Source organism: Telmatherina bonti (assembly GCF_933228915.1).
Source record: "Telmatherina bonti genome assembly, chromosome: 4".
Classification (NCBI taxonomy): domain Eukaryota; kingdom Metazoa; phylum Chordata; class Actinopteri; order Atheriniformes; family Telmatherinidae; genus Telmatherina; species Telmatherina bonti.
In genome coordinates, this window is record NC_136622.1 from 30,637,341 (window position 1) to 30,663,223 (window position 25,883).

General features: G+C 37.9%; 1 protein-coding gene across 1 annotated transcript; it reads right to left on the reverse strand.

The window, feature by feature from the left end:
- On the reverse strand, nucleotides 1–25,883 carry LOC306755097 (chemokine-like protein TAFA-1; the record flags this gene model as incomplete). The annotated part of the gene is made up of 4 exons (XM_079239351.1): nucleotides 25,736–25,883; nucleotides 3,641–3,781; nucleotides 2,220–2,344; nucleotides 1–33 (listed from the first exon to the last, which is right to left on the reverse strand). The coding sequence occupies exons 1-4, from the start codon at nucleotides 25,875–25,877 to the stop codon at nucleotides 1–3; spliced, it is 441 nt and encodes a 146-aa protein (XP_079095477.1). The 5' UTR covers nucleotides 25,878–25,883.

The window sequence follows — 25,883 nt, forward strand, 5'->3', positions numbered from 1 at the left end:
TTAATATGTTGATGTTGTGTATGGCTGCGTGTTCTGACAAGAAAAAACAAGGAAGAAAAAGAAGGTTAGACTGTGTTGTTAACAAGTCAATTTCCTGGGAATTTCAATCCCATTAACTGCGCGGCTTTTGTTGATGCCGCAGTAAGCGTCACATTGCTGCATTTTTGTTTCCCACAGCTAAGCGCTGCATGTGCAATTATTAGGCAAGTGAGTATTCTTCCCTCATCATTATTTCTCAGAATAATTTTCAGCTCTAAACCATATTGTGAACTTGAACACTTATTGGATTCTTTTTTTAGGTCAAATATATTTATGTAATTGGGAAGCAGGGTCGCCTAAAGAGAATAACACCTTACATTAAGGTGTGCATAATTATTAGAAAGCTTCATTACCTCTGGGGAAGTGGACCAGCAAAGATTTAACTCATACTGAACAGTCAAGACTCAGAAACTGTCTGTAATAATGCAGCACCAGTATCAACTGAACTGGGGCATGGGATGGGACAAAACTACCTCTGGATATGGTTTGCAAGATTAACCTACGGTGACAATGATGACCTTAAACATGTTTTAAGGGACAAATTAAATGAGTGTGACTCTTGATGGCTCATTTACACAGAAAACACAGCAAAACAACTTTTAATGAAACCTCCACAGATTCAGAGAGGAGGATGGACCAGTAACGTGGAGTTTCGTTGATCTTTTCAGATGGATTAAAGTGCAAACCAAAGATGAAGGTCTTTATAAACACAGTCTCACACTAGAATGTGTAAAAAGCAGTTTCACAGTAAAGTAATAACTGCATTTTTTTGTAAAATGAGACAAACTCAATATTTCCATGACAAGAAACTGTCACAGATGTGTTCATGCATCACTATGCACAGCAACAGACACTGAAAAAAGTTTCTTTCTGACAATGAGCCTTCGCTGTAATACCAGCATGTTTGGAACAAGCTGGCAAAAACAGCCTTTGTATATTTTCTCTGGGAAGACTCGGCTATCTTTACAGAGGATAATGTGCATCACATGCATCACTGCTTTTGGTATACAATGAATATCTGAAATTGCTTGAGAAAACGCCAGAAGTCCTTGCTTGTCTGACTTTAATACTTTCAGGAAGCGGCGCACCTTTCTTTAATGTATTTATAGTGATAAAAGGTGAAATGGGATCCTGTGTCTGCTTCTGTCATGATCTTTGGGCTTTGGTTTGAGTTTTATGGATTCACTGCTGCTGTTGCTTCACTTGCTGGACTGGTTTCCTGTTTTATTTTATATTTTATCCATTCTGTAGGAAATGCTGTTTTACTTCCTGTTTGCTAATTTCCTTCACCTCAGTTAAAGTCTTTTTTCTCAGTGTTTATTTACCCCTTGTTTTCTTTTGTTCATGCCATATCATTGTCCTGCCCACCTCATTAAGACTGTTTAATGCATCATCCCTGTGTCAAAGATAACATCAGGACTGTTACCATATGTCAACATTTATATTGCACAGTACCATATCACATTCCAGGGTATTTACATTTACATTGTACATAGTTATACACCTCCTCTTGTAACGATTCTGTAGATATTTTTAATTTTATATTGTTCTGTTTGTTTGTGTTATAAACAAAAATGCACACGGATGCTGCAACAACAAGTTGGGATAAATAAACAACTTCTATCTATCTATCTATCTATCTATCTATCTATCTATCTATCTATCTATCTATCTATCTATCTATCTATCTATCTAACTAACGAACTAATTCTGTGTTTGTGTTTTAGTTTTCCAGCCTTGTTACTTTCAGTTATTATCATTAAACCTTTACTTCCTGCACCCGTCTGGTTCCTGCCTCTTTACTTTCCATTAGGGCCCCCGTCTTCCACGCACTGTGACAGTTTTAGTAGAAATTGATTTAGAACAGAACAGATCAATAGAGTGACAGACTCCACAAACAACAGGCTTTCTGCAGAGTAACCTACTCTAAAAAGTGACAATAAACCAACCAGTTTATATTAAAGATGTGACATTTTGCAATTCTTTTTTATTGCAGATGCACTTTGTTAAAAACTTATCTTACTTTCTCTGAGTCAAACATTCAAGTTTGTGGCTTGATAACATTTTAGACTAAGAACGTGGAGTATGCTCAACAATAGAATAAATCCTGAGGGGTACAATTTGCCTAATAATTGTTCTTGCAGTGTAATTTCCTGCAGTCAAGAGAGAGGTTATCTTACCCTTGTGGTTTTGATTTTGTTTCCGGCGTAGCACATCCAGCCTGAGTTGTCAGGGAGTGTCTTGCACTCCTCCCCCTCCAGGCAAGGCTCCATCTCACACCACCATTTTCCAATTACTATGGATGCTACAAGCAACAAAGACAAGAGCAATGGCATTTCAGGTGTGCTTAACCTTAAACTTGAATAAATCAAGATACCACAGATTGGCACTTGGGACATTTTGTTGTCGAGTTTCTATTAGCGACTCAATGTCTATCAAAGATTTGGATTGTTTTCGGCTTTGGTATTTTTTTTCCAATTGTTTAGATAATTCTCCTGTTCTTTAGTACAACAATAGTCTTTTTATTATAACGCTATTTGCATTTGCATTTCCAGTCTGGACCAACCTTTAAAAAATAAGTGCTAAAGTACTAATATATATATATATATAACATTTGTAAATAGCCATTAGTTTTTCAAATTAATTGTAGATATAAATAACAGTATGTATAAGTGGTTGGTGATTTAATGCACAGGTATTTATAAAGTGTTTCTCAGTCATATAAATGGACCATTACCCAGAAAAACTATTAAATCAATTGCAATTCAAAATATGTTTATTGAAAAGCAGCTTTCCTTCTCTTGTACACACATAAACAGGGATGTAGAGGGTGAAACTGTGGCTTCTCATTGAGTGAGAAAATTGGTAGGTGTGACTGAGGCTTGACTTTAATGCACACCACACTTCTGCCATCAAGAGGGAAAATTGTCTTAAATACAGGGTAAGTAGACAGTAAATGGTTTGTAATGTGTGACACAGGAAAAGAAACTATCAGAGCTGACATCTAGAGACCAGAAATTCCACCAGTCTGCACCGAGATTGCAGTAATATTTGCAAAAGGATTTAAGATAAAAGCTGCAGGTGAGAGGTTTCCTAGAGCCAATATGTGTTTTAGATGTGTCACACCCAAACACCAAAATCCATCTCTTATAAGGGATTGAGGCTGTGTCGCAGATATTTGTCAAAATGTGTGTAACCGTCATGAAATATCTTCCGGGATGTAAACAACATCTATTTTCTCTGCGTGTCTTTGCATTATGGTATAATTTTATTCCTTTATTCTTCCCTGAGGTGTACCACTTTCAGTAGTTGTTTTTGTCTTGTTCCAGAGCAAAGCTCACCCCTGCAGATACCGTCTGCTGTCTGACAGGAGCAAAATTTGGATGTGACATTATCTCAGTTAATGTTATAGTTATTTTATTTGGGACAAGGCTTAGCGTGTCTGATTCCAGCTTTCCAAGAGATGTGACGATATCGCTATATCTTTACATTAAAGAAAAAAAACATGTTTTGCAGAAATAAAAGACAAAAAGATCAATTAATTATTTCTGCAACAGAAGCAATGAGTTTACTATTTATTTTGCATTGCTTAAATACTCACCATCAACACACGAAGGCCTGTTTCTGGTGGTTCCAGCCACCTTCCCCGGCAGACAGGAACACTTCACCGTCTGTGACCGCTCCTCGATTCGATTCTTATTGCAGCATCTGTGAGCAGCAATTACTTCACATGTGCCTCCTTCTGATAAAGAGAAAAATAAAATAAAAAGAACATTAGACTACATTAACATTTGCTTTCCAATCCATTAATCAATAGTACTTAAACTCTTTTACATTTTAATGTTGCTGTTTTCAGCTGATTTTTGCCCTGCAATGGAGGAAAATATAACACTCTCCCTCCACAACCTTCAAACTACAGCAATTATCTGATTATTTTAACATTTCATTTTCTCTGAGGTCAGAGAACCTTTTTTCTAACCCTTTCATCTCATTATAACCTGAAACATTGCAATGTTTCTAACCCTTTTACCTTATGACCGATTATAAAAATCCTCTGTTTGCTTATGGTCACTTGGTATGTTTCAGATGTGTGCTGCGAAAGAGACATTTTCCCTGTCGGAGCTTTACTTGTGACTTATAGCTGTGCCACAAGCTAAATTCTACCAGCTTGATATAACTGTAAATAGCTAATTATCCAGTGGTGGCTCAGTGTTAACTGTATAATAGTATGATACACAATGAAAATATCAGTCACAGAGAACATTAACTTCACAATAACTGTATTAACTTAGACATTTCACACTAATGATTTTGAGTGAAAGAACTTGTCCAACAATAAGGATGAAGATTTTGCCATTCAAAATGTGTTACACTGCATCTTGGCGTCATCTATCATACGATTAACCTATGATGCATGAGTTATGTTTCATGAAGCGAAATGACTGTAAAACGTCACTCCAGTTTGCAGTTAACCAGAATAATTATTCCAGTTTTTGAACAACCAAAGTCCCCGCAGCATGTTGAGTTAAAAAAAGATGATGTGCTAGAGTGCAAAGACAAAAGATGTCTATTTGGAGGGAGAAAGGCCTGCTTCAGGGTCATCATAAATATGAACACTGGATCAACCATGTAATTATCACCAAACTACTGGTTGTGTCATTAAGGATCAGAGGATTAGACCAAACAGACATGACCCCCCTCAACCACTGGTCTCTCCCACCCACTGTTCTTAGACTCTCCACATATGAGAGCTGTGCAGCAAAGGACCATCTGACAATTACAGCCGTCAGCGTGACACAAGATCAAGGGGGTAGCAGAGAGCAGGAGCGGTGAGAGGGGAAAGTATCTGGTGTATTGCCAGCAAAGTGATTTGAAGTAATGTTTGACAATGAGCGGAGGGTTTGAGAAATGCGTCATGGCTAGATTTACATATCGCTCTAAAACATTTGAATATTTTAGTTTGTGAGGTCCTCTTCATGTAGAGCTGTTTTCTCAGGAGCAAAATTTCCCTGCAGACAAAGTTTTAAGGAAAAAAAAGTTTGTTGCTGTAAAGCATGCTGCACTGAATCATTGCAGCAGATCTGCTGATGAACTGAAACAGCTGGATGATTACTCTGGGTTTGGCTGAGACTCTGCATTACTTATGTTCGGGTTTAATGTAAGCAAATATAAAAGTCCTAATTTTTCCTCCTGCAGATGTTTCCTTTTCTTTCTAGAAATGAGGGAATTCAGTAGTGATGTACCAGAGAAAATAGCTTTGCTGAAATGAATGAAGACACTTTTACAACTTGTAACAATTTCAGTGCAACACAATTTACCACAACTTAATAAATAAATAAATAATCGACCAGAAGGTGCTTAATTTTTTTTCTCTTTGTGCAATATTCTCATCAATAAGTCTCCAGTTCTTTTATTAGAAATTCAATTGAACCTATATTGTCATAGCGTCAATGAGGCATTGAAAAGCTAAATTATAGTGCAGTTCAGTCAAAGCAAAACAAACTTTGATAACATTAAAAAAGTCAAACAAAATACAATTAAACATCTCTTTTCAATGCAAAACAAGTGTTGGAGCTTAGCAGCTGGAGATTAACTTTAGAATGACTTTAGCCTGCCTTGTCACCATGGAAACCAAGTTGGTTCAGGCAGAAATACTTTAATTCTGAACACTGAACTGCTCACAGATGACAAATTCGTCACTTGCATTGTATTAGCATGCAAGAGTGCAAGTTTGATGTTGACACAGGTAGAGACATAAAAGCAGAGGCCCCGCAGAGGCCCCTGGAAGACGAATGTTTCTTGCATGATTGATGTTTATTTGCAATATTTTTTCCCGTTGAAAGTTTTCTTTTGTTTTGTTTTGGCTAGACCGAATACAGAATGAGTTGAAGACAACTGTTAGCATATTTGTTTCATATCAACGTTATGCAGATTAGAAAGAAATTTGTGCTATAACGCCAGCATCACAGAAACATACTTTTATCACACACTACAAGAAATAAAATGACATCAACTCAAAACTTGAAAGAAAATATGTCCATTAACAAAGCAAACTGTTGCTACAAAGCACATAATCATCCTCACAGCTGTAATCATTTTGAAATAGAAAATCTATGTGTGTTCTCTGACTCACTGCACTTGCTTAGAATATATGTTTGGGAGAATGTTCTTTTATTTATATATATATATATGTATATATATGTATGTATATATATATATATATATATATATATTCATTCATTCATTTTCCGAACCGCTTATTCCAATTCAGGGCCGCAGGGAAGCTGGAGCCTATCCCAGCCAGCTTTGGGCGACAGGCAGGGTACACCCTGGACAGCTCGCCAGTCCATCGCAGGGCCACACAGAGAGAGACGAACAACCACACTCACGCCCACACTCACTCCTAGGGGCAATTTAGAGTGACCAATTAACCTATCATGCATGTCTTTGGATGGTGGGAGGAAGCCGGAGTACCTGGAGAGAACCCACGCATACACGGGGAGAACATGCAAACTCCACACAGAAAGGCCACTGACCAAACCAGCGACCTTCTTGCTGTGAGGCCACGGTGCTAACCACTGCCCCACCGTGCAGCCCCCATATATATGTATATATATATATATATATATATATATGTATATATATATATGTATGTATATATATATATATATATATATATATATATATATATATATATGTATGTATATATATATATATACATGTCAAAATTACTTTTTGGGGTTTTTTTTTGTGCCCCACTACCCCAACATTTAATTTTACATCAAATATATCCTTTTAAGGTCAGATAAACACGTAAGTATGTCATTATTAGGCCATAACTCTGAGTTCTAAAGCTCACCGGCTCTCTGAAATATGGCAGCTTTATTTATTTTCACTTAACAAAATAGCAGATTGAGTCATGCAATTGAAACTTCGAAAAAAAATCAATGAACATAGAAAAAGCTTTAATGGTCCTTCATGGGGAAATTGAACTGTTGCTACGTTACAGGTATAGTTAGCAGACATTTGACAATTGATGTCAAATGTCTAATTAACAATTATTAATAATTTCTCAGCAGCTTAAACTTTCGTACTTACTCTATAAAAACTACTGATATCATCCTTTTCTTTTCTGTTAATTAAGTTCTGGCTGAAGGCATGGGTATCATTAGTGCTGCACACTGGCAACATGGATGGGTGTATTGATCCACTGGAGTTGATACTGCAGTTTTAGAGTTTTAGGCAATAAAATCTAATGCAAAGCCTAGCAACAGTGTTCCTCTTTTTCTATGTCACATGATTATGGTAGTCTCTCAGAGGTCATGATGATGCTGCTGTTATTGATGGTGAGGTTTTGTTTTAATATTTTACTGTGTATTATCTTTTTTTTTTTTTTAATTATTCTATTACTTTTACATGTTATATTTAGTTTTTTTTCAATTAATAAATGTGAGTAATCTTATTATGTGGTGTAAATGTTTCATCATTTTAGAAATATTTAATTTAACTTGGTTTTTTTAAATTACTCAATGGTAAAATTTAACATTATTTTAAAAGCATCAATACTTTCTTTCAAGTTTTGGTGTTTGTTTGCTTTATTTAAATTCCACATTACCCTTGCAAAAAATATATGAGTCCATTTGCACTGTACAATTGTGATTTTCCATTAAGGGTCAAAAACTATTGATAACAGTATTGCATTGCATTGCATCATATCGTATCATATCATATCTCATCGTGTCGTGTCGTATCGCATCGCATCGCATCGCATCGCATCGCATCGCATCGCATCGCATCGTATCGTATCGTATCGTATCGTATCGTATCATATCGTATTGTCCTGATCAAAATTGGGATCAGAATTGGAAATGGAACCGGAACCAGTATCGGCATTGGCATCAGCATCAGTGAAAAGGTATCATAGACTTGATAATGTATCGAATGGAAAAATGTTGGGGTTACCACCCCTAACTGGCACTAGCTAAATAGGGGAAATCACATCTAGCTCATTCAACAGTGTGAGTGAAAACTGATCAGTGAATCAAGACAAGAAACAAAAGAACAGAACCAGTCATTGCAGTTGAAATGGGTTATAAGGCGGGATTTAAAGCAGCAGTGTTGCAGGGAGAAAACACAGATCTGTCAGCTGTTTGAAAATAGTAAGGACAACTCAGGAGTTGCCAGACATTAGTAAGGAAGCACATGTCCCACCCAGGGAATGTTTTACGTATAAGTTGATACAAGGATAACATATCATGCTTATTTCAAGCCATCCTGTGAGACCAGCACCCCCGTAAGACCTTTTTATTTTTTAATGACAAAAGTCCTTCATTATTGAGTGAGCTGGCTATTAACGTTACACAACAGCATTTTTTCTATTACAACATTGTGAATCCATTTCATTGTTGCTAGCAGAGTCACAGTGAAGTTCTTTTAAAAGTACCATCCTAGCTCAGATCTGACAAAGTCAGAAAAGAGGCTTAAGTTCAAACAGGAAAGAGAAAGACAAGATTTGGGAGCCATTATCAGAGCTCTGGTGGGGATTAATTACCACTGCCCCGCATGACCTGCTGGATGGAAGAAGATCACTGAGAGTGTCTCTCTTTATTTTACTTCATTGCATTAAAAGAAGGGATTCAGATATTAAAACAAATTGATAGCAATTCTTTCAGGATTCAGTATTTCTTCCTTTTGGTAAACCTGCAGTGCCTGAATGTGAGTCTGTCAACACAGAAATAATTGACAAGTACTAATAAATAGCTCCATATTTTCAGCCACTATTTAAATGTGTTAACTCGATAAAGGGGTTAGAAAAAAAAGTTATTAGCCAAATGCTATTGCAACGGGTAAGACAGAATTATGAAACTCCTCTTCCTTGTTTCTTCCCATGTCCGTGATGTTTATTGATGTTATGTGACTCCAGGCTCTGTGTCTCAGAAAACTTCTACAGCCTTTACTTTAACAGAAAAATTTCCTGATCTTGTAGTCAGTCTGCGAGAACGTTGCATGCTGTCTGATGCACTCAACAAAAGGGCATGTCTGTACAACGTTAATCGTGATGTAGCAGTGGAAGCAGTGGGGCATCATTTGAAAACAACAGCCCACAGGGGTTTGTTTTTCTTAATGCATCTCCTTAATTGCAGAAGACAGCCCTAGATTTTTTTCTTTGATCTATTAAGAACACACTACTCAACAGAATTAACTTGCTTTGCTTGTTGCTAGCAAACAGACTAAAGAAACAGGATACTCTATATTTGGAAATCATCACCTCAGAAGAATATATTAAAATTGAATAAAAATGCAAATCAGTGTGGTATTTTCAGCCAGCAGGTGAATCTGGTACCTTTACACAAAAGCAATGCAACTGTTTTGTGCTCCTCCAGTTCACCCACAGTTTCAGCTGCAAGTGCAACACGCTTCACGCTACGAAACCCCATCTTTGCATCCTAAATATTTCAAAAGGAGAAGGAGGATAACATGGCTGGGTGGGAGTGCTTCCTACAGGTGAAGGCTGGAGCCATGCATGGGTATAATTGTTTTCTGTATTTCCATTTCCCCCATTACCAGGAACAATGAACAAAGTCAGTCTCCCAAACAGCAAATGGCTTCTGGGTGTGAGTGTATGTGTGTGTGTGTATGTGAGCTTGTGTCGCTTTTCCAGCAACATTTTGATTGACAGGGAACAGGGGTCATGCTGAAATTGTCGTTCGTAAGGTCACAGGTTACATGAGCAAAGGGTCACAACTGAAACTGCCCTGTTTCTGTTGTCATGCTCCCTTCTTCTGCCTCTTCATTACTCTGAGCCGGGAAACACGGGCTGTCAGGCAACAAGGTGACCACATATACAATCTGTGCCCAACAGGGCACAACTCATTTTTAGTTCTGGCTGAGCTGGAAAAGTCATGACTTTGTGCTATATGTGGTGAGAGTTCTGTCATCTTTTCAGGAATGATTTCTTCTTTTATGTTGATTTATTTCTTTTGTCGAAATTTGTTTGGTTTGCATGATATGAGAAAATAAAAGTCCAAACAGTGAAGATGAGCTGCATTCCAATTTGTTTGGTCTTTCATGCAACTTATCTTACCTAACACAAGTTACAGATGCCATCCTGTATGTAAATCATTATTAAGATGATATTAAAACTACATTTATATTCAACTAAATAAATCTAACAGACTTCTTTCTCATATAAAATAAAATAAATGAGATGTTACATGTCCAGAAAAAAGACTAGAAATTCACAGTGACGCACAAAACAACCAACATGAGACACCAAACAGCCATAAACAGATAAAAAATTACCACAAAGAGATACACATAATCCCTACAATGAGACATAAAAGAGAAATATAATCCATAAAAGGAGTTTTAAAAATTCTAAATGAGATAGAAGACAACCAAAGTAATACACAAAACACCAATCAGATAATGCAAACAACCAAAACTGAGAAAGAAACAAACAGAGAAAAAAAAAGCAAAATGACTAAAGTTTGACACAAGAAACATAGAAAAGAAGCACAAACTAAGAGCTGAAGATGCAAAATATCAGCAAACTGTTCCAATACTGAGAAAAGTATCTCCTAGATGTACAGCTGAAAACCAACAGCAGATTATATTTGCATGGTTACTGGCTGTGTATCTGTTTCTGTCAAGGTGTCTTTTAGACCTTGGCAGGTTGAGTGGGAGGGTTTTTACAAGTCTTTGCCCAGAGGCTCGTTGTTTCATGGCTGTATCTCAGAGATGACTGAGGACATTACATTACCAGACTGCAATCTGAGCAGTAAGGTGGACAAGCACAACTTCACACGCGCTTTATACCACCGGAGCAACGAATACATTGTTTTAAAAAGTAAATTGAAAAACTAAACAATTCTTTCCTGCATCATAACAAACACAATGATGATCTGTATGCCATGTTGTTTAAAATCTGCTTTACCAAGAGGAAGCTTAATGGATCAATTGTCAATGATGCTCACCTTCAGACGTCACACGGTAATGTTCTTTATTCTAATTATTGCTGAATTAAATGTTAATGTTGGACCTTACTGGAGGGACAAGGAAAGGGATGCAGAATGAAAAATGGATGATAAGAAAAGGAAAATAAAAACACAAAAGACAGAAAGCAACAGGAACACTTATACAATCAAAACCAAAACAATAAAAAAAATCAGAAAACAAGCTGCTACATCTGTCAAGAGATTCAGTGTAAAATATTTCACAGCCACCAAATGAAAACAAAGCAGAGAATCAGGAGGAGCACCTTTTAAACGAGTCAGTTCTCTGCAAAATTCTCTATTCTGTAAAATCGCTTTAGTTTATATCTGCATTTTAACTCTCATTATTGCAAATCCAAATTACGATTGTTCATTAAATTACTTGGAAGCAATAAGGATTTGTTCACTCATGACTTAGAATTTAATACTTTTTGTCTTGATAGGACTGGAACTTCTATGCATCTAAAAATAGTTCCAGTTGCATTAGTTATGAATGAAGGAACAAGAAAACTGGATATTAATAATGCTTCAAGACCTTTTAGTTTAAAATAATTTTCTAAAAACTGGCAAATAGTTTTGCAGATTCAGCTAGACTGTATAGCTCTTTTTTTCTGTTTATTTGCAACACTGATAATGTTTTTTAATGGCGTAATTTTGCTGTAATTCAGCATTTTGCTGACGCTTACACTGGTATTTTATCAAGGATTGTTAGGGATAGTTTCATTCTGGTATTCGGTTAATTATAGTTCTTGGTGTGGTTGAAAAAAACCTTATCAGTAGATGGTGCTGAATATAATGATTTTTTCTTATTTGTGTAGCGTCTTTCATGTAAAAGACATGCTTTCCATGAAACATTAAAGCATTACAGATGGTGTAAAGAAGCATAACAGACAACAACAAATAGCAAAAATCACGATATAATCAAAAATTTTGTAAAGGTAGTTCTGTGAACAGTTTCTGCAGTGTGGATACAACAGGATCCTCCCAGTGGCAGGATAAGCAGTCATCTGCTAATTAGAACGTTTGTTCATTTTTATTCCTGAATTTCTCATATTTAAGTGTCTTTGGTCAAGACAATGATAATATAATAATACAAAAAAAAAAAATACTAGCTGTATTAAGTTTAGCTGGGTGGAAGTTTACAGAACACAATAGTAAAATACATGGTACAGTAAATGTATCAGGCAGTACAAAAGTACAGTAGCCCTGAGGTGTCACAGAAATACAAAAGACACAACACGAATACGAAAGGCACAGCACTCCACAACAGATCACAACACTACACATATCACTGCTACACTACACAATTAGCTGCAACACCAACATAAAAGCCACAAGTGTCAACAATTATCTGCAACACAAAAGCTGCAACAGAAGTTACACTGAATTTTTCTTTTTATTTACTCTGCACATAAAAGATGAAAAGGAAGGTATATTTTTTTTGGTAAAGCTCAAACTAAGCAATGATAATTTTTATTTATTTTGGTATTTGCTGTTTTAAATGTTAACTTTGACATGTAGACTAAGTAAAGAGTTATTGCCTGTTGAAGATAGTCAATTCCATCACTGCTAACTTTCTGTTGTGTGACTGTCACTGTTGCCCACTTCGTGCTGTGTAAATTCCAAGAAAATAAAAAGCGGCATAACTTCCTTTGCAGCTTTTGTGTTACAGCTAATTGTGTTGTATTGTGGTTTCTGTATTAGTGGGGTTTTGTGGGTTTTGTGTTGACATTTCAGGGCCACCGTACGAAACATTCTCAAAGAGAAAAGTTATAATTGGGATTTAAAGGAAGCTGCAGATGCAGAATGCAAGCAGGCAAAGATTTCCAGAAAGGTGGGGACTGGAAAGAAAAAAACTATGACTTGGAAATAGTTGGCAGGGCACCGTTTGTGGATCTCAGTGGTCGGAGGGGCACATACCAACTCAAAAAGTCTACAGGCAGCAGGGCAATTTGATGCTTGCTTTTAAAGGTAGCAGTAAGATTTTAATATCAATAGAAAATCAAGCAGGAAGCCAGTGCAGGGAAGCAAGCGGAGAGTTGATGTGCTTAAACCTTTTTGTCCCAGTAATAAGTAACTGCAGAGTAAATCCACTAAATGTGATAGAAGGAGCCCTGACTGATACAGTCCAGATGAGAACAGACAAAAGCATTCATAACCTCAGCGGCGGAAATAAATTACCTGATTTCAGAGATTTTCTTATGATGGAAAAAACATGTATAAATACAGCTTTATAATGAACGTCAAAATTGGCATTACAGTCAAATATTGCTTATAGGTTCCAATGAACTCATCATTGCCAACAATATTTGTCATTGGTGTTCGAGGTAATGTATCACTGCAAGATAAATAATGATTAAAAAAACATGAAGAAGTGCTTTAGAAATGTGTAAACTGCCCTGAATGAGCTAGACAATGTTAATGCAGTTAATTTACAAAATAAAGGTACTTTATTTTAAGATTTTATGGACATTTAAATTATATTTTTAATGTACTTGTTGCACTATATTGCAGTGTGCTGTATATCAGTGCTGTGTTTTTTTTTTACATTAAAAACTCTACATGTAAAATGAGGTGAAACAGTCAGCAACATGCACGACTTAACCAAATCATTTCTGACAAGGCAGATGTTCATGTCCGCCTTTATGTATTTACTTGTTGGTTAAGAAGACAAAAGATATGCTTCTTTAGTTGTAACATGGGATCGGCGGTGTGTGTGTCTGTATGTGTGTGCAAATTATCAGGTGTGTCCGTATATTTATATTCTTTGTTATTTTTAATATATGTGAAGCTCTTCATGCTGCTTCTGGTATGAAAGCTGCATTACAAAAATTTGATTTGATTTGATTTGATCATTTTATCAGCTGTCATTTATGTAGATGGGACCAGATGACATATGTAATATGTGTCATTACACATTATGACCCTCTTATTTAAAGCAGCCATAGTTCCTAATTAGCCTCCTCTGTCTGTGCCAACTTTTAAAATGTCAGCAAAACATATATAAAAAAAGAAAAAAACAATGGTTTCCTAATAAATTCTACAAGGGAAGAAAAGGTCAATTACATTAAACCATGCTTAACTCCTCCTAGTTGCTGGGCAGACCACAGAAAACAATCATTCTCTCCTCCGAAGCTAAACTGAGCTCACTAAGCATCAATCACTCACTATATTACTTTATTACCTTTAACCTTTAGACAACTGGTCAACCAAGCAGCTGACAAAAACAGATGCCCTGCAGGAAACTCTTCCTGTCTCAGACTTTGTCTGCACATTCCAGACAAGGATCATATGACTTAAAGAAAGCTTTGTGCATTGACACAAAACACAGCAGGATCACAGCAAATCAATGCATATATGTCTAATACTTAATACAAACCAAAACCCATAATAATTTCTCCAACAACTTACCTCATCTTTCTTTACTTAAATCATGTTTTAACCAGCAACAGGTTTAACATTTAAACAGCCTTTTTTTTTACTTGCAAATGAGGATGTTGACTTTGTTTGTATTACAGTAAAATTTAAATCCCATAAAAGGCTTTTGGAAACACAAGCCAACTTCTCTGGCTGTGAACTCGGCTTCTCAGACACATGTCTATTTAGTTTCACTTTACCAAATGGAAGTCTGTCAGGATTTCACCATAATTCCGGTGACACAAATGACAACACCTGCCATCAGCCGTGTCTCAGCTGCTGGATGGAAAGTGAACAACGCTCAGTCGATAGCTACCCGGGCACAATGTGTGATGTGGGAAGCCAGCAACCCTGCACTGAAATCTGATGAGTTATGGACAGCGAGCCTAGATGAAGGCAAATGCTGTCAAATCATGCATGACATGGACGCGTAGCACGAGTTCTGAATTTCTGTGGCTCTGCTGTTCGGTCTGCTTAATGAATGTGAACAGGGTTCATGTGGGACCAGTAAATGGTTCTTCAGACGTGATGAAACAGCCATTGCACAGAGGAAAATGGTCAGTCTGTCTCAATAGAAATGTCACTACGCAATAAGTATGCAATGACTCGCTGTCTACTGTAATGAGCCCAGACTGTGAGGCTGTCTCTGGAGACGCTGATAGCAAGTATACCCTCTGAATGGCAACGCTCTTCTGCCATCTGTTCCAGAGGCTCAACACAGTGTATACATGAAAAAAACACCAACTATATGAGCAATTTACAGAAGGAGTCTGCACACCATCTATCACTTGGTTAAGACCTAATTAATCCAAGTGAAATATTTGTATTTAATGAACACCGCCTATAAATGAAAGGACAGCTCTCACAGTAGTTGCTGGTGCACTCCAAATGGAAAGCTTAGAGACTCAATTTAATAGATAACCAGTTTCTCTCCTGGGACTTTGAATTCCAGTGATTGGCAGCCGGTGACACCATGTGCACACCCTGTACTGAATGAGTATGCTCACAGACAAGTGCCACATGACAATATATCTTCATAAGTGTGTGACATCTGAATATCTCCAAACAAGCCCACAGCTGAGTCTGTGTCACATGCAGGTCCCTGCAATACCTGCTGCTCCCATGGTTAATTATTTTGCAGCTTTAAAGTCATTTACCAAAGACAGCAGGACCTTGTGTCCAAACCACAGCAGTCCGTGTATTAGAGCAACATGTCTGTCATCCGTTTAATGGAAAATACAACCAAGGTGACCCATAACACGCTCTGTTTTCTCTGTGGATGCCCTCTACAGACATTCAAGCCAGCAGGGCACAGCGTTTCTGCTGCTGACAGGAAGCCGGAGTGCCAGATTAGAGAATGTCAAATTAATGCAGATGGAAGACGGCGAGAGACACAACACAAGCGACGGCATGGTGTCGAAATGAGTGACTATTTGTTCCCTTCCTTATAAAATATGACTGTTGTTGCTATGGACTCTAGAGTTGAGGTGAAAGTTAATTTAACATCGCTTAATTTTGAACAATTTTGTTCAAAAATGTAAAAACTTGACACTTTTCAATCGTTTGAGAATGAACTATGTCTATAAGAAAAGCAACAGGTTCTAAATATGTCAACACATGAGGATTTATTGTTTGAAGCTCACTTTTAAACACATGTAAGGTTACTATAGTACATGCATGACTGAAAGAGAATTCTAAACAGTTTCTGGGTGTAGAAGAGCTACCAATTGCTGCTCTGAAAAAGCAGCGCCCATGACAAATAAAAGTGCAGAAATTCATGAAATGTAGCTGGTGGTTTTGACAGGATGTCACACAAGCAGGCCGTAAGATTGGTCCTGTGCAGTGGGCGAGGGATGGGTGATACTTTATTGAAATGCAAAAAATGACTACTCTCAGAGAAGAGCTGGAGTTGTTTTAGGATGCATGAAAGCTGCATGCAAAAGAGGAATCAGTGAGTGCTCAGATGGAGAAAGGGTTTCGGCTTTGAATTGCAACCTCAAAGTACATCATCTCGTGTTGTCACTCACAACACAGGCCCAGGACACTGCAAGAATGGCCCTGATCAAGGGCATTATATGCTGTTTTGACAGTCAACAAGTGGAACTCATACATAAAATAAAGGCCCTTAGTTGTTTCGTTTTTATGGTGAAGATGTGTGACTTGTGGAGCACGGTAATTAGGTGCAGCAGATCCTATGCAGCTTTCATGTCCATTTAACACACATAAACAGATTACTCCACATTATTCTTCTGTAGTGCACATTTCCTTCAGAACTTTTCTGAATTGAAAAAAGAGGATTGAAATGTAAAAATGTGTCTCCTGTCGATGCAATGTCATTGATTTTTAAATGTCAAGCTGCTCTTGTCCTTCCATGTGGCCCTTTTTTCTCAACTTGCAAATGTCCACAACTGGTATTTTGTATTTTCAGATTGCCTCCTCTTATGAAAGAGATAAATCGATTTTGAAGAAAAGGAAGCAGACTGAGAGTACAACCACAGAGCCTTTAGAGTGTCTGATTGCCTCTGATGTGACTTGCTGGCCCTCTCACTGCAGACCAGACCATCTATGTAGTGTGCAAATGCAGATGCAACATTTAAAGTGTGTAATAAGTAAGTTGTGTAATATGCATAATGCAAAAGCCTAATAACCTCCCATGATGTATGGCATGTAGTCTGAAGAGACAGTGGCAATTACTGTGCAAGGTTGCTGATGAGCAGAAACATGGAAGATATCTTATTCAGCATGACAGTAACAGGAGATTGCGTCACATGATCAGCTATTGTTAAGAACATGAGCAAGGTATATCACTAAAACATTTATTGCAGACTTGAAAATTAAATTTAACTACTCTTTTTATCCGGCACAATTTAAAATGTTTCAGCCAGTCCGTCAATTATGTCACCATACTTTCACATATACACACTCCTGCACAAAAAGAAACCGGATCTGTGGTGTAAATATGCCAGAAGACTTATAGCACATGATGGATGAAAAAAAAAATCAACCTTACACAAAAATGAAATCTGCCATAGAGCCTGATAACCCCAATATTAATTACACTGCTTATTTCTGATGCTACCCTCCCCCTCGGAACCAATTAGTTAGTTGAGACGCTTCTTTTCAGTTTAATGAGGTCTAAGTAATGATAATGAATTTCACATTCCTGCCAAGCATTTAAAATAGGCTCTCACAAAGGCAGTGCCATATGAAATAATCTATCAAGCATACTGTAATTCCCACTCCGCAAGAAGATTTTCTCTCCAAGGGAATATCTAAAATGAGGAAATGGGGTCCCATTTTCACCTCAGCAAATACAGATGACTTAACAGCTGTAATTCTTCTGAGTGCTGAAGCTTTTTGGGATGACAGGAAGTTAATCGCATGACAATAACGCAGAATCTACAGATCGCATCTGGTTTTGTTTTCATTCAAATAAATGGTCTGACAAGTGGGTCAGAAAATTTCACAACAGAAAATCTAATTCTTCCATCGATGGACAAAGGAGAGACCATCTGAGGACTGCCACACCTTGGAAATCCCTTCACAAGAACAACAACAAAAAAGGCTCTCTAAAGTCGTCACATCTCTGCATCTCTACAGTTTAATATGGTTAACAGGAAAACAAGACATCAGGGTGGCCTTTTACCCAGACAACAGGCACATTTGCTGCAACATTCTTCAGAACACACAAGACAGGAGGGTCATAACTTTCTAATATAATATTTACAAACAGTTGGGACAAAAGTCATCATTTATTCAGCAGCAATTTTTGTTCTGGGGGAAAATTTTCTAAATAAAGAGCGAGAGCGCTCACACATGAGCATACACCATGCTTGTGCAACCTCTGAAATCAGGGATTACTGTGAATGATGGATATGATGCGATGTTCCCCAGAGTGTCGGCTTGTTTTCATTATCTGCCACACGAAGGAAAGACCAATTTACTGAATTTTGTCATGTGTTTGATTTTAAGAACTTTAAAGTGCCTTCACAGTTGAACCACATTTACTGTTGTTATCTTGTTGTCCGTACTGAGCTGGTTTGACTCCAACTGGGACAGCCTCGTGGCCCCAACTGCACCAGCTCAGCTATAAAGCTGTGAACTTTTTTTTTCAAATTACTGGCAGTGAATTTTGCTGTCAAGGTGTAATGAAACGATGGGCCTACAGGGTCCAGGTTTGGGCACCTGCAGTAGAACAAGGATGTGAATCAAACACAAACAGACACAAAACTTCCCAAAAGAAACATGAAACAATTGCATAGGGAAGAAAAATGACTACTCTGAGGAAGGCTTGCAAGCAAATACAAACGGAGCGCAAAATTAAATGCAACTCAAACAATGAAGTGATGTTTCATGTCTCTTTCATTTCCTTACAGCTTTTCCAGGTGCCTGCTCATGTGCAGTCTGTCTGTAACTACACGCTACAGTAATAGATAAAAAGTAATTTATCAATACAATTCCATAAATGACTATTTACTAGATATTGCATTCATTAATTTAACAGAATTAATTATGTTATTACTGCCAAGTATGCAGAGCTTTAATGTAACAAATGCATGCCTTTACCTCTGCAACCTTTGCTCCTACCCATTAACAACCCTGTTGCTGATGCACAATTCACAGTAATTAAAGTTTAATACTAATCACATGAAACATCATCATTATGTATTAATTAATATGAAACATTAATGCTATCCATAAACTCTGTTAAGAAGCCACTGATTAATTTTCAGCGGCAGATAATTGTTGCAGCAGAGGAACCGGCTCGCTACCTTCCCAGAACATTTAAATGAGCTTTAAAAGCACTCGCCCGGTTCGCTGTTAGTACACTGAGGTTGCAATAGTTAAGCTTTGTTTTTTGGACTATTTCTGGATTAAAGCAAAGTGAACACTGTCATCAGGATTCAGGGTTTCAGAGTCAACTATCCTTGAGCTATGTCAGCTGTCACAGCAACATATTTAGAAAACTGCTGCTAACTACAAACAAAACCAGGCTCTTAAAAAGACTAACTGATGACCCGGAGAGGATGCACTGCTTCCCATACCCAAGAGAGATAAAGTAGTTTGAAACAATCAAGTAATAACGCCAGTTTGAGGCACAATGTATCCCACTGTTCTCTAAAGTATTTTAATGGTAGGATTCCTGTACATATGCAGTCTTAATGATATCGCAGAGAAGCAATTAACCAGAGGCTGCATTTCATGGCAGCGAAGCTCTAACATTAATGCACTAATTTTGAGAGTGCATGCTGTAAATTCTTAAGGAACTGTTTGGCTTTGTGCATAAACTGTTTGCTTGCAGCTTACATCATCCACATTTTAGTTTTACATACACGCTTCCGAAGTTTTGTTGTGTTGGTGAATGATTGTAGGATGAACTGTTTAAAGCCTTCAACGCAGGTTTAAAGTAATATTCTTTCCTAAAGTGAGTGAGCTGGGGATACTTTTAGGGTAGCGGTTGAATATATTAAACAGTGTAACTGCTTTTTCCTTGTTCCTTTTCTAAGAATCACATTAGTAAAAAATGCATTTATGTTGCTTTTTGTGTCAGATTTGAATATATAAATATAAGCTTTCACCTAGGAGTTTTGCACTAAGAATAGCAATGGAGAGAATGCTGATGCATCTCAGCCCTTACCTTTGAGTGCTTCTCATTACCTGATTCTGGATTCGATCATGATAGGAACTTGGAATATCTATTCATTGACCTTAAAGAATCAAAGAAGAAGCTTTCCCTCTCAGTAATCCAGGTGGATGAAGGTGCACAGACTGTCCTTTCTGTTGCAGTGATTGGTTGCTGGTGCATTATCACAGCTGAAAACTGTGATGATGGAATATATAAAATGAAATGAAAATGAAATGAAATGAAAAATACTTTATTAATCCCCAAAGGGAAATTCAGTATTGTAGTATATAATAATTAATTAGAGGAGGTCTTGTTCCAGAGGCTGATGGCTGCTGGCAGGAATGATCTTCTGTATCTTTCAGTCTTGCATCGGACCTGAAGAAGCCTCTCACTGAACACACTTTGTTGTTTCATCACTGTGTTGTGGAGAGGGTGTGAAGAATCCTCCATATTTGCCTCCAGATTCAAATGAATGTTCTGAATCACAGTAATTTTAAAAGAAAGAATAAAACTGCAACAGTTCTCATTTTGTCAATTTCTCATCTGAACCCAGGTTCCCTCCTTCACTGGTCATGGATTATTTTAAAGTCACTCTGGTGTCTTTCCACAAGTACTGGAGAGATGCCAAATGGATCCTCTTTTATTCCCCACACCCATTTTTATGCCCCATGCTTGTCCATTTCATGTTTTTGGGATGTCCTCCCATTCAAACATGTCCAATTCTTAAGAATATCTCCAATCCGCTTGTAATAACTGCATCAGGAATCCCAGAAGGAAATTTACTCACATCTTTCACACATCTTACGGCTTCAGGAGGAACTGATCTAAATACAGTTATCAAAGTTTAACAGTCACTGAATATGTTTACATACCAAAAAAACATTGTTAACCCATTAGGTGCTGGAGTTTATCAAAGAAGATGTTAAATTTTGATCGTGAGAATTCAGAAAGCTGTAGCTTTGGAGTGGTGAGAGATATAGTCATAATGTCAATGAAAAAAAAAATCAGAGTTTATGATGGGAGTAGAGTTACTCATCTAATTTACATTTTAATTCAGAGTATGCAAATAGCTGAGAAAGTACTTCATCATTAAAGAAAAAATTATTTTGCCATGTTGCATTCTTTCTCTGCATCTTGGCCTTGAGCGCTTCTTCATCAGCTCAGTTGATGTCTTCCAAATTTGACTTCCTTAAAAACGTCTTTGTAGACCTACTTTAACATGGACATACTTTGGTCAATGATTCTATTCTCATTCCATATATGTATATTTGAAACGGGCCCATTAAGAGCTACGATACCAGTACATGAAATGACTTCACTGCACACATCTGATCTCATGGATGAGTTTTGCTACAGCTAAGAATTTTTATATCGCTGTAAAATCTACCTTAGTGAATGTCTAGAGTTTTCTGTTTTCAGTAAAAAAAAAAAAAAAAAAAAAAAAAAAAGTGTAATGGTTTTGCTTGCAGACATTTTTAGAGTTAGTTCCACCCTTATTTGAAGTAAATGAAAAGTTAGGAGGCATAGATGCAAACTGACACAGAGTGACTGGTAAAGGTGTGCAACCAAGAGGCAGGAATCTGAGTTTGTCTGAGGTGTAAGGTTTTTTCTTTTCCTTTTTAAACTGACTTAAAAACTGAAAATAAAGATATTAAATGAATGATGACATGGATAATGGGTCAGCTGATCAGTAAGATGTGACTTTGAAAATGCTGCCTTAAGAAAAAAAAATAAGCTTCACTGCAAAAATGCACTGACCTCGAGATGTTTCTATTTTTAATTAATCTCCTGTCTCTAATGTAACACAACAATCAGTAACAGCAACCTCTGTGTACAAAGATCTATCCAGAAATGTCATTAGCACCTTTATTTTCTGCTTATTGCTGTAGAAAAGATGAGTTTGGAAAAAAAATAAAAAATTCAAAACAGAGTGAGGACAGCTATTTCCAGACATAGCATGCATTTTGAAGTCATTTCAATTTGCAGCTGAATATCTTACAAAACGCAGTCCTGTAAACTACAAGTCTTTATCAAACTGACGAGCTGATGAACTGCCTGTGCCGTTAACATCTCTGTTATTAATGTATGGGGATTCTGGCTGAGGTAAGAAACAGCTGGTGCAGTCTGAGAGTGAGAAAGCTGGCTAATTAATTACGCTGTGGGCCACAAAAATTCATTTCGCACATAAGTGCTGTGACCACAACCCATAGCCTCAGCACAGAATTGGCTGAAAGACTTCAATTAAACATGCTGTTTAAACAAATATCCACAAGCTTAGTGGCTCTCTCTTATGAATTATTCATGGGCTGAAAGAGGGAATAATCAGGAAATACTAGCATATGTAAAACCTATTTGTAGCTCTGAGCATACAGTAATAATTAAGCCACTGATTGTCTTTCGATTCATTTACTTAAGAATATATTTTTCTTTTGGGCTAACCATGGAAATTACATGAATACTTTACTGCTGCAAAAATGTGATACAAGACGACAGAACAAGCTTTCCCTTTCAAAGCAGGAAATGTCTTCCAGACTCTCCTATTAGGAATCTATAGCAACATTTCTGGTATTTTACTGTCTGGTCAAAGGTCCCTCAGCATCGCACTAACATATGTAACAACATCAGGGCAATGTAGGTTCACAGAGCTCCAGCTGTGCAGAGTCTTTGAGCTGAGGGTGAACGCCACTTCCCATTGGTGTTGCAAGGGAACGGCAACGGCACTAGTGAAAGCACGGTTGAGACGACGTCTAGGGGAGTGGTGGAGGAAGTTGTATGTCAAAATAATGTGCCTCCAGGATGCATTATATAAGGCTATTAAATTGTCAGTATCTAAAACAGTGCACAGAGGATACAACCTTTGTTTGTGACAGCTGAGAATCCATTTTTCATGTTTGTTTCTGTGCAAGCTTTAACAGCGAGTGGTTCTTTTGCTGGAGCATATGAAGAAGTCCTAATTCTGTAGTCCTCTCTACAGCTTCAGAAGGGGACACGACAGGTTTTTCTGTGGGATTTTCACTTGAGGAAAAATGAAACTATAGTAACACTGCATATTTCATTTGAGAATTTCTATTCAGGTTCTTCAGCACTGAAACTCATTGTGTCAAAAGAGGCTTCTTTTAACGGCACTAAAAGGTCTGAGGGTGGGGGCTTGCAGGAAAAAGGGTATCACGGTGGGCACTGGAGCAAGAGCAGAGGAAGGTTGTAAAATTGATAAGACAAAGAGTAAAGTATTCATGACTTAAATCTGAATAAAGTGAACACTTGCTAGTGAGTTGCTTCTACTTGTATCTTCGACTCTGCTGCATATCTCATCTCGTTATGCATGTTTGCTCACTACTTCGCATTTCACAGCAACCACAAGATAGGAGATTATCTGCTCTGAGAAGAGAGTACGTGACCTTTCAGTCATGAACAGTTTGACCCCACAAAGCCAACTGTTGGCTAAAGCGAGTTCACGAAGGAGCAAGGCCACCTCAGGCAGCCACTATTGTTTATCGTCTTTTTCTGCTAACACCTCCACACGATGCACTGCATCACCAATAGTTTCTTCCTCTGAAAAAAAAAAACATAAACCTGCTGCTCTACACGTCCAACATGCCTTTGTTCTTGTAGCATATAATTTTCTCTTTAACCAAATATCACACATCAGCAGCTCCTTCCTGAGTTGCAATTTGTCATACCTGCCGCAGAATATTTTTTATATTCCTAGTGGTCAAATCGAGGTTTAAAATCACTGCATGTAGGAGGCTGTTTTTGTTTTGCAAGTCAATGTTTCAGATGGGGAAAATTGCCCATCTGTGGTTTCCTCTGGGCATGTTGGAGGGTCGAGAAATGCACGACCCCAAAAGCAACATCTCTGCCCGGCACTTTGCGAATGCACGACACACACAATCTGTTCTCTTTTGAGCACCGTTCACGCTCTTTGCACCAAATAAATGCAGCACCTTATGAATCATACCACAGAGAGCAACACTGCCTGTACCAGGAAGGCAGAAAACAGCCTTAAGCCTGTCTGAGAATGGCAGGCAGCAATCTGTAAGCAAGGCTGTAGGGTGAAAGGCAGGGCACCTTGTCCGAATCACTGAGCATACACAAACACCTACTCTGGGGTCATCTAGCTAATGGACTTCTTGCACACTTCTTTATTTAATAAAGATGCCAATATGTCAGTGCACAGGTAGAACAAGTGCTTGTATACTGTCACAAGAGATTATAACGTAATTCCTTTCACTCCCTCTGATGCTTTTCATGCTGCAGGTGATTTTGTTCACAAATAATAACATATCTAAGACTTCTGTGTGTTTATGAGATTCATATATCGGGTGACAATTTAGCTGCTCCCAAAAACACCAACACAGGAATGATTTTGACTCATCTCCTTGTAGCTCAAAATTTCTATTGGCAAGGACACGACTGATCTCTCGCCCTCTGTAATCTCGATTTCCTCTGCTAATACCAGTCACCATGAACTTGTGGCATTTTGCTGCCTTTAATGATTGGCCCAATGGTCTGCAACCAGCGGCCTTCTTGCCACCAATTCATGACCCGTCAACCCCAATCCTCCCACCAATCCACCAGGCACACAACACACAGCCCAGAACAAATGTTTCAGTGTCAGAATCAATCCAGACAGGCCTCCATTCCTCCTCTCATAAAACTGGCATCTCATTTATCCAGGAGTGAGGACTATGGTAAATGGAATGACAGGACATTTGCACTTTCAATACCAGATGGTCCTGGAGGATTCAAATTGTTCGCCTTGAATTGGATGTTTCCCCCTTTTAAAAAAGAAAGGATTGTAAATTCACGTTACAATATTAATTCAATTTATTTTTGCCGATATGAGACCCCTTTTATGAAGACATCCCATTTTCAAGGGACTTTTCTTTTTTTGTTTTCCACTACATTTCTTCTCCTCCAACACACACTCACTGACCTGAGTAATGAGACGAAGGTGTTGGAACAGGAAGTCTTCAGACTCAAAACACAGAGTATTGAAAAGACCTCTTGCTGACATGCTTGAGGTGCACAATAACAGACACTGAGGACCTGCACTCGCATGCAGCTGCTCTTCCCTTTGAAGTTCTGACAGCATTCAGCTTCTTCTCCTCTTGTCGAATCCTGAGATCATAATTATTTACCATAACCATGGCTCGCATCTGCCTGACGAAAACTAAAGTTCACCCTGCAATGCTTCGGTCATATTCTATTCTGTGCAATTTCACAGGGAACACAATCGCACAGATCAAATTGAAGGGGCGCAGTCTGGCATGAATATCAGCTCTGATAGCGCTAGAAGGAAAGCATAGAAGCATTCTCTGTGTCTATCTGTGTGATATTTTGAGCAGAAATCCTGAAGCAGTGTGCAGGAAATCTTAATGAGGAATGCCATCACCAACTTATTTGTTAACTGCTTGGATATTAATAAAAGTAATGACCTCATAAGATAAAATAGAACTGAAATGAAGTGTTTTATTCCCTCTGCATTGCAACACAACCAAAGCAAGCATGCAGCAGCATAACAAAGGAGTGATTATGGCAACGTGAGAGAAGAGACATGAGAATATTGTTTTTCTTTTTTTGTTGTTGTTTCTTTAAACTAATTTTGGGAAAATATTTGGAAATCAGAGCGAAGAAGACAAAGTGGAGTCGGACTTACCGATCATGTGGATTGTGGTCCGGCCTGGCCTTGTCCCAGGATGCTGCTGAATGGTGTCGTAGAAAGTGGCCTGACACAGCTGGATGGCAGTCACACTGACCCAGAGGCACAAGCAGAGCAGCCAGGACATGACAGGACACATCTGCTA